The following is a 9,747-nucleotide window of genomic DNA, read 5'->3' on the forward strand; positions in this document are numbered from 1 at the left end:
ATGCAGAAGCAAGTGGAGGTCAGGATGCATGAAAGCCATTTGGAGCCCCTGGATGACCCCCCTGAGGGTCAAGCATGTGGGGGATTGTGTGAGAAAATCATGAACAACATGGTTCTGACTCTCACCGTCCTTGGTAAGTTGTAGGTCCCGCTACTTTGGACGCGTACAATTTTACTAGATGTCATATAGAATATTGAAAACAGTTGATTCACAGTTTCACAGCATTCAAAGAAAAATGTAGCTTCATACTATCATATGTCTCTGTGGCTACACTGTTTCTCAGGATATGTAATTTGAATCCTACAGTAACTACAGTGTCTATGAAGATATGCTGCATTATTTTGTTTGCAATTCATCAGTGGCCAGCAAAATAGCTAAAATTAGGATGCATCTTCATTGGTTTTGGCACTGTCTTCAACACGTTCATTTTAAGCTGTAGTTGGCATGTGTGGACATAAATGGTTTGGAAAATGTCTGGATCAAGGTTCTTTATAAAGAGAGTGTTGACAGCTTGAATTACACTAAATCAGTGTAATTACTTTAATCAGCTGCAATAAATAAAAGTGAAAACATGTGTCACATTTCCATATTATTGCACCAACTAACCTTCTATGTGGGTGAGAGCAGATTCTGTTGTAATTACATATTAGACTCTGTGGGTACGTGCGTTTGGGATGCGAAAATGGTCGGGGCTTTTAATAATTAATTTCCATTTGTTCAAAGATTGAATGCATCTCTAGGTAACAGTGTGGCTCTGTGATACTTCAATGATAGGTTGTGATTTTATTTTTGAGGGACTGCAATGAGTGAGTGGTGAGTTTTAATTCATCACGCAGGCATTGACGTATATTTTTATTTTAAGACACTGTTAAAGTGATAAAAGTGTTCATGTTTTGTATCTCATGCTGTGGCGTCTACTGGCTTTGTGTTTGATGTTAACTGGTGCGGTATCTTTTCCCTTGCTGGGTCAGGTGTGTTCCTGGGTTCCATCACGGGAATGCTGCTGCGGCATATATCACCTCTCCCTCCTGATGTTATTATGATTATCGGCTTCCCAGGAGAGATCCTAATGAGGATGCTGAAGATGCTTATTCTGCCTCTCGTTGTCTCCAGTCTGGTCACAGGTGGGTGAGGTATAAAAAGGGATTCTGCACTGGGTCATCGCCTTTTCTAGATGTAACATGAGCTCCTATTGTATGAAGAATTTGCTCTGCTAAGAAGGTCACAAACTATCACCACACACATACCAGAGAACAGATGCCAGTACCATGCTTGATTTACTGATACCTGTCATGCAAATGAGCTTGGTGCTATTTGGTGTTGCGTGGGGGTTCGGGTTGTGCTGCAAACACAGCATCAGGAGGAAGGGAGAGGTGGGTGTATGTTTTCTTCAGGCAAATTGAAAGAACACATGTTTGATTTCATGCTTAATGTGAGACTAGGCCAAAAGCTGTCGCTGTGTCTCCCTGTTCCTGCACTGGTTTATATATTTCCAAATCTTCTGTCAGGTATACAGATTTTTTTTTCACACTTGAGGCTATTTTTTCAGAAAAATATGTTCTCTACGCCCAACCTATCTGGTCATTCAGTAGTCATGATGTTTCTCCAAGACAAAAATTACTTGCAACATCTCTCTACTCTAAACCCTTTGTCTCAATAATTGGTGTTGGTGCTAAAAGATTAAAGGTGTTGTCTGTATCCATAACAAAGCGCTTACACTTTCGCATTATTAGCGAAGATGCTCACAGCTGGCAAGCATGTAACTGGTGCTAAGCTAGTTTTCACCTGTTCAATGTTACATTAGTATCAAAGAGATTATGAAAAAATATATAAATGACCTCTGCCCTTGTGTGCCCTCCATTCCATTTCTTCCATATTTGAGCCTGATGTAACAATATAAAGGTTCCAAAGGTTCCATATTATGTTTTCATGATTTTGTTTTCAAATATACGACACCAGATAAGAATATGTTCTTAATGATATTTTGCAAATAAATGTAGTCTAGTTAGTTTAGAAAGTCCTCACATGCAGAAGAGTCACAATACTGGACCCTGATTGGCCGACAACACCAGCTCATCTAAGAGCCAAATCAGTCTGAAACAGGCTGTAAAAAAAGGATAGATCTTTGAAAATACTATAACTTTAAATTCATCAACTCAAACAAAATCTAATTTTAACGTTGTCTGTATATGTATATAAATAGAGGAAATTTTGAATTTCAGCACCCCTTTAATTGTACAGGAATATACAGTATATCTCAGGATATATCTTTCATTTTTGACACTTTTGGCTTGATTCAACTACTAAACTTTCCATGCCAACAGGACTAGCTGGTTTGGATGCCAAATCCAGCGGTCGTCTGGGCACCAGGGCCATGGTGTACTACATGTCGACGACGGTGATCGCTGCCGTCCTGGGAGTGGTGCTGGTGCTGCTCATCCATCCAGGGAATCCCAAGCTGAGGGCGAATCTGGGACAGGGGAAGAAGAACGATGACGTCTCCAGTGTGGACGCTTTCTTCGATCTCATCCGCAATCTCTTCCCAGAGAACTTGGTGCAGGCCTGCTTCCAACAGGTTCGAGTCTTGTACAAAACATTTCCAACCCATCACGTGCATTCTGATTCGTCCATTACTAGCTCTGTTTTTTTTCCCTCTCACCTCTCTTCCAGATCCAGACGGTAATCACCAAAATACCGGTGCCCACTAACAGGACCAGAGCACCTCCACAGTTCACAATCAAGAGGTCGCTTGAGTTCAAAGGCGGAATGAATGTCCTTGGTTGGTGAAAAGTTTGAGAGTATTCATACTGTACAGTTGAAAAGAAATGGCAGTCTTTGAAGAAAAAAAAAAAGTTCTTTTCGCTTTCAATGTCATATAAAAAACAATGGATCAAAAATTACTCATTCTGCCACCGTTACCTGCTAAGTGGTTTCTGCTTTATAGTGAAAATATTTTCAATCTGTCAGCTGGCTTTCCTCGTATTACCAGCACCTGCAGAAGAATGTATTATACCTTACATATGGCTTTCATTTTGTACTTCCATATACATGACAGATTATTCCAACAAGTGTCAGCTGTTTGCCTGTAAATCTTTGTTGTACTAGCATTTGAAAAAACACTCTTTCATTGCAATGGCTATTGCCAGTCATGCTAGGAATCAGACTGTAAGACACATTGATGAAACTTTTTTCTTCCTGGTTGCTTATTTTAAACTGGATGCTTTTTTTTTGTTTACTTACAGGTTTGATTGGATTTTTTGTTGCTTTTGGAATTATTATGGGGAAAATGGGAGAGAAGGCCAAGCTGATGTTGGAGTTTTTCAATGTCCTGAATGAGATTGTTATGCGGCTGGTTGGCGCAATTATGTGGTAAGTGCAGTCCGCCAAAAAAATATCGCTCCACATTCAGTAAACTTGCCAAATAATTTCCCATTTTTTTTGCTGTTCATTCTCTCTGAAAATGATATCCATGTAGAATACTAACCCAGTGATGCATCTAAACATCTAAATGCGTGTTCTACAGTAAACATAACCATGTATCTGTCTGCAGGTACTCCCCTCTTGGTATTGCCTGCCTCATCTGTGGAAAGATCATCTCGATTAATGACTTGGAGGTGGTTGCAAGACAGCTGGGGTTGTACATGGTGACGGTGATAGTGGGCCTCATCATCCACGGAGGCATCTTTCTTCCGTTAATATATTTTGTCATAGTCAAGAAGAACCCCTTCACCTTCTTCATGGGGATTTTCCAGGCTTGGGTCACAGCACTTGGAACAGCATCCAGGTAGATTTTCTCCCATATTCAGTGTTTTGTCTATCTTTTCCTAGGATTATTATACTCGAGAGACAAATAGCAACTATGATTTAGTCTTACGAGCAATGGTTTCTCGCTTCGCCCCCATGTTAGTTTATTTTGTTTCACATTGACCTTACTTTATGGTTTTTTAATGACATGAGATGCACTCTTTCCCCTCTCAAGGTGAGCTCAGTTCTTCCAAGTTCAGCTATGAGAAACACTTTTTAATTATCAGACAAAACAAACAAAACAACCCCTGAGTCAGAACCACCACTGTTTTCAACCTTGAAGTGAATTCAAAACAATATAAAAGTTTTTCTTTTCTTCCTGTAGTGAAGTTCTACTCATCAAAGGCATGCGACTATCTCCTTTAATAAATTGGCAATGCATAAATGAAGCAGGGTTAGGGTTATTTTAGCAAGAATAGTTGAATTGTATAATTAAGTTTCAAAACTGGACTGACTGGATCACTGAGTGTGATCTAGTCAAATTAATTATCTTCAGACAGTCTTTATAAAATTGTTATGGGAGCTCTTAAGGTCTGCAAGATTTTACTGTTGAATCAGCTATAGAGTTAGGAAAGTTTTAATTAATTTATACTAAAGCATCTGTTCTCATTTTCCATCCCAGTGCCGGTACCTTGCCTGTCACATTCCGATGCTTGGAAGAAAACTTGGGCATCGACAAGAGAGTGACACGTTTTGTACTCCCAGTGGGTGCCACCATCAACATGGATGGCACGGCGCTTTACGAGGCCGTGGCCGCCATCTTCATAGCACAGATGAACGGCATTGACCTGGACTGGGGCCAGATCGTTACTGTAAGGTGAGACTCCATGTTAGAAAAGGCTGTGACCAAACATCCCATACCAGGGGTGTCAAGCCTGCCTGAGCGTAAATGAGGTTTGAATAGCCCATTATATTTCTATTTATCTGATTATTCTGTTAATATTGGTGAAATCTGTATACACAGTAAAATCTTTATCTGAACCTCGTGGAGCTTGTTTGGACAATAGAGATGACTGAAATAAATAGATTTATTTCAATAGTTATAGTATTGTACATGCGTGAATTAAGATGATTCCATATCAATTTTAAAAAACAATTGACATGCTTTTAAATATCAACAATAAAATTTCAATAATTTCTCAATCCATAGAAACTAACAATCAATGCATATTTTTGTAGTTATACTCATATACTCAGTTTGATTTGATTGATTTCAGTCATGTGAAATGTTTCTTTTTTTTCATACCACTTTTATTAGAAACATAGTAGCTGATTATTGTTGAGATGCAAAATGGCGGGGATACGTTGGAAGCTTACTGCCTCCAGCTGATGTTTGAACTTCCTCGTCTCATTTTCAGCATGACGGCCACCCTGGCCAGTGTTGGAGCGGCCAGTATCCCCAGTGCCGGACTGGTCACCATGCTTCTGATCCTGACGGCGGTGGGGCTTCCCACCCAGGATATCAGTCTGCTGGTGGCTGTCGACTGGCTGCTGTGAGTACACCGTCCACACAAACACCTGTGATCAAAACAGTTGTACACAGACTCTACCCAAACTTTATATGTAGAGGGTATGACAAACACCTACACACACTTGCTGTCTGGTAGGTCTTTCCCAGGAAAACACAGAAATGCTAAAGCAACGGCCAAGGTAGCATCAAAACTGTCAGTCATGACTTTACATCTGTCTGTCCTTCACACACAATGTCTTGGACACCACTAATCAGATTTTTACAAAACTTTGGGGGATGATGCATGTCATTGCTCCATTGCGGCATTTTCAAAATTACACTGATTAGCCGCTGATCGGACTTTTACAATTCTTAAGGGAATGATGTGTCTCATTGCGCCATTCTGGCATTTTTAAAAATTCACTGATTGGCTTAAAGGGGGCGCTACAACATTTGTTTACTTGTTGGATTATGACAAAACTTTGGGAAATTATGCATCTCACTGCTGCATTCCAACATTCAAATTTACACTGATTGCCCCAAGGGGGAATGACAATTACAGCTGAAAACAGAGGTGACATATTTGTTTCTGATTGGCCCAGACGGTGACTTCATCATTGGTGGGAGACAATGTGTCATTTACATCTTTTTACCCACATCTCATTACAGAGTGAACGGGAAATCAATTTGTTGAAAAAGAAACACTGATTGTTCTCCTTTCTCCTGTGTTGTTCCACCTTCTTTTAATGAGTATTTTTTCTCCATCTTTCTCCTCACATTCCCCTCCAACATGCAGGGATCGGTTCCGGACCTCGGTCAATGTGGTTGGAGACTCCTATGGAGCGGGTATCGTCTACCACCTTTCCAAAGACGAGCTCGACACCTTCGATGCCCAGCAGACCCGGGGCGAGGAGTTTGAGATGTCAAAGACACAATCCTACTTTGAAAATAACACCAACCAGAACGTATATTCAACTCACCACAACTCAATCTTGATAGACGACTGCAAGGTACATTTCACGTTAACGGATATAGAAACTTGTATGTAGAGAATCCTCCCCAGCTGTTTGTCTGTGCTTGTCTTTCTTTTTATGTGGTTTCGTATACTGTCATACGTGTGTATTTGTGAATAGAAAATATAATATTTTAATTGAAAACAATGTTAAAAGGTGAAAAGGATTCACCTGTTAATCATATGAAAAAGCAGTTTTTGTGATACCAGTGTATAGGTCATCAAAACCATTCAAATTATTTTTTTCCATTTATGTTCTTATATACTTTTTCTTTTGGAAACATCCTTAAGAAAGCTCTTTTTCTCACACTAAATCCTTATGAACTGCCTAAGGTGTTTATATATTTTTAAGCATCAACCTGAGCTTTGACTTGTATCAGATCATATTTGATTTGTATTTTGCTTTGGATTGATTTAATTGATTTTCTAAGGACTTGTGTGGGTTTTTTTCTTAATTGGACATGTATTTGTGGCAGCCCTGACCAAATTACAGTTCTCAGTTTTTTGTTAACTTTTTAAAAAGTGTTTTTGTTGCCAGTGGTACACATAAAGACTGCTATTTCACAATGTTTTATCCAAAGTGACACATACATTAATGAAATGCCCATCTCAAATCATTATTTGCTACCCATATTGTAGCCAGCTCTCTTAACAGAGTACAGCAATAAAGTGATTGCTGTTATTTTTGGAGCATTTCATTTGATTTTAATCATAGTATTTTTTTAAAATATTTCATTGCCTGTATGATGCAACTTTGTCTGATACTAAAGTTGCATTCTGATAATTTGATGAACTGATGATTATTGTAATTCGGTTGGGCAGAGAATCCATAAAATACATGGCCAGCTCAGAAAAATTCGAAACATCCCTGTAATGATATGCTACTGTCACTGACAAAACTACATTACAATCACATGGAAAACAGCATCACTGTATCAATGTATCATATTCAGAGATTTTAAATGTTTTTCTATTTGGAAACCACCGATGGGGATTCACACAGTAAATTCAGCCCAAGCTCAATGGCCTGAATGTAATGAAGCACTGGTTTCTCTGCTCCCAACCGTTGACAGTTTGCATATGATGGTGCCTTGGCCCCATAGTTAGATGTCCTTGATAATTGCTTACAGGTCACCATGGGCAAAAATGGCAAGACTGCAGAGTTCTCTCTTGTTGAGGAGGAACCATGGAAACGCGAGTAAAGCAAACCCAGATGCTGCTGCGCCTTACCCTGAGTTCCACCAGCTTTTTCTTTCTGCCGACAAAACTAAACAAAACAACAAAAAAGAAACAAAAAAAAAATCAAAGTTAGCAGAGCCAACTGTTAGCTCTGCAATACCAAACTATGGTCGGACAGTCTTTTTCCTTCCCAGTTACCCAGCAGGGTAACAACTGGAGCAAACTACGGATGACTCACCAACTTGTACTAGATCTTGCACTTGCTCTGATTAGATACAAACTGTAATCAAGTGGTGCATTTCAGGCACTTTGTATGAATGAAAAACATTCAGTTGACAACACTCAGGGCCTTACTTGGTGCTGCTGCAAGCTTTCTGTTATGTAAAGGAAAATACTTTTGTGTTTTGCAACATCTCATTTTTGTTTTGTAAGGAATGCTTTTCTTTGTAGCTTAAAGGCAGAATTGATAATGTGTGTTCTTTGGATTATGGTCTTGCCAATTAAATACCATACTAAGACCAAGTGAGAGATGGGTTGAAAATTGGAGTAAATCAACCTTGAATAAATATAAGTCAACAGGCCAGAATTTCACAACTTGTTCCATTAACCACAGATTTTTGTATTCATTTATTATTGAATGGTTGTCACTATCCATATGCTTCATGTATTTCAATGATTTCTGAAACATTCTGCCTTCTCATAAAATCTTCACAAACATTCAACCTATTCAGCTTCAAAATAAAGCAAACTTGGTTTATGAAAACAGAAAACAAACTAAGCAAAACAGCGCTCCCTGTGGCAGAACGATGAAAGTGCAGGTTGGTAAAAGACTGCATGATCTTTGACTGTTTGACGTAAGAGATTACACCCTGATGTCGCACACATGGTCAAGCCTAAGCAGTGGAGCTTAGCTCAGGACTAAGACCTTAAGTGGGGTGGGCGTGGCCTCCAAATGTGGCAACATATTTATAAACGGCGGCCGACGCAAACAGTGCAGGAAATGTTGCAGAGAGCCATGCAGGGGCAAACAGATTACTTGTAGGGTTTTCTCCCATGTGCATGCAGGCACCAACGCATCACCAGTTAATGTATTCTGTTTTTATCTTTGTATCTATTCTTTATGTGTGAAGCACTGAGTTTGTAGTCACAAAAGTATGCTTGTGTACTGGAACGTGTGTACGCATATTATGTGTGTCTGTGTTCATGTGCGTGCGTGCAGGAGAGTGAGAGAGATAGATAGATAGGGAGAGAGAGAGAGGGGGGGGGGAGATAAAGAGAGAAGAAAGATGTAAGATACAAGGCGAGAAAGAGCGGTTGTCTCTCAGACTCTCAGCAGGCCAGTGCATTGCTCTGTTTTGTTTCAAACTGTTTATTTCTTTGCTAAATGACAACCTTGCCTTGAAGATGTCAACTGCAAAATGCAGTCAGTGTGATGATTTAAGACATTGCTGGATAAAAGTAACTCTATCCATTTCATTAGAGCATTAGGACTGATATTGGATTAGAAGAAATAAAGGTCTGTCAATCTCTCCACCAGCCAGCTTTACTAGAGTTTCAGTGAGGACGGCTGGGCCTTCCTCACAACATTTTCCTTGGCTCTTGCAGTGTTTAGATGCATTTTTGAAATGGCACATAAATACAATAAAATAAGCTTGTAATTAAGTATAAGGTTAACCAGCTATTGGCATGTCTGTTTAGCATGTGCACACTAAGCTCTGCCTCCTGGATTTAGACAAATCTGATGCCGTAACAACAAGGTCATTGGATGTTGAGTTTTACTGTATATACTCTGTTTCAAACTTAGCTGAAAACTGGACTATTTATTTCTCTTTTTTTTTTTTTTGCACCAGCTTATATCTTCATGTTTAAAGTGCCTCCTTGCACTTTGTGTATATATTCTATCTAGGTCAAATGTATAATTCAAGTGTATAGAATCTGACATTTTTTGTCATCTGTCAGAATTATTATTTTTTTGCTATAAGTTTCTATAAAAAAACACCATATAACAAAAGTTAAAATTATAGAGCAATGTTGACTGTCCTCCTATGGCCAGTGGTCCACTAGTTATCTCACTAGGTTATGAACTTATTATTTATTTATAATAGTTTTGTCTGTTTTTGAGAGCGTTAGATGCTGTTTATACTATAACTTTACTACCAAACTACTGTAGGGAGTTCCAAATGATTGACAGAGAAGATGCATATGAAAAAAACAATGTTTTTCACTTGTTCAGATGTTTAATGATGAGTGAATATTGTTAATGACTTTGGTTGTTTTAGGGTTGCAAGACTGTAAAATCAAA

General features: G+C 39.0%; 1 protein-coding gene across 3 annotated transcripts; it reads left to right on the forward strand.

Annotated features, from left to right (window-relative positions):
* On the forward strand, window positions 1-7,468 carry LOC139916690 (excitatory amino acid transporter 2-like). Of its 3 annotated transcripts, none has more exons than XM_071905662.1 (10): window positions 1-133; window positions 972-1,124; window positions 2,325-2,641; window positions 2,677-2,779; window positions 3,243-3,369; window positions 3,551-3,784; window positions 4,427-4,621; window positions 5,163-5,297; window positions 6,051-6,264; window positions 7,397-7,468. In XM_071905662.1, the coding sequence occupies exons 1-10, from the start codon at window positions 1-3 to the stop codon at window positions 7,466-7,468; spliced, it is 1,683 nt and encodes a 560-aa protein (XP_071761763.1). The 3 variants fall into 3 exon arrangements, with proteins under 3 accessions (XP_071761763.1, XP_071761771.1, XP_078146474.1); XM_071905670.1 differs by having other exon boundaries at window positions 2,325-2,575; window positions 2,671-2,779; XM_078290348.1 differs by lacking the exon at window positions 3,551-3,784.
* Window positions 7,469-9,747: the final 2,279 nt, after the last annotated feature.

The sequence above is a fragment of the Centroberyx gerrardi genome, chromosome 1, assembly GCF_048128805.1.
Source record: "Centroberyx gerrardi isolate f3 chromosome 1, fCenGer3.hap1.cur.20231027, whole genome shotgun sequence".
Lineage (NCBI taxonomy): Eukaryota > Metazoa > Chordata > Actinopteri > Beryciformes > Berycidae > Centroberyx > Centroberyx gerrardi.

Bases quoted from the DNA above. Each gene is read 5' to 3' on its own strand.
- LOC139916690 (XM_071905662.1), top strand. From the start codon at position 1: ATGCAGAAGCAAGTGGAGGTCAGGATGCATGAAAGCCATTTGGAGCCC. The intron at 134-971 runs GTAAGTTGTAGG...TTGCTGGGTCAG, and splicing joins TCTGACTCTCACCGTCCTTG to GTGTGTTCCTGGGTTCCATC. The intron at 3,370-3,550 runs GTAAGTGCAGTC...ATCTGTCTGCAG, and splicing joins CTGGTTGGCGCAATTATGTG to GTACTCCCCTCTTGGTATTG.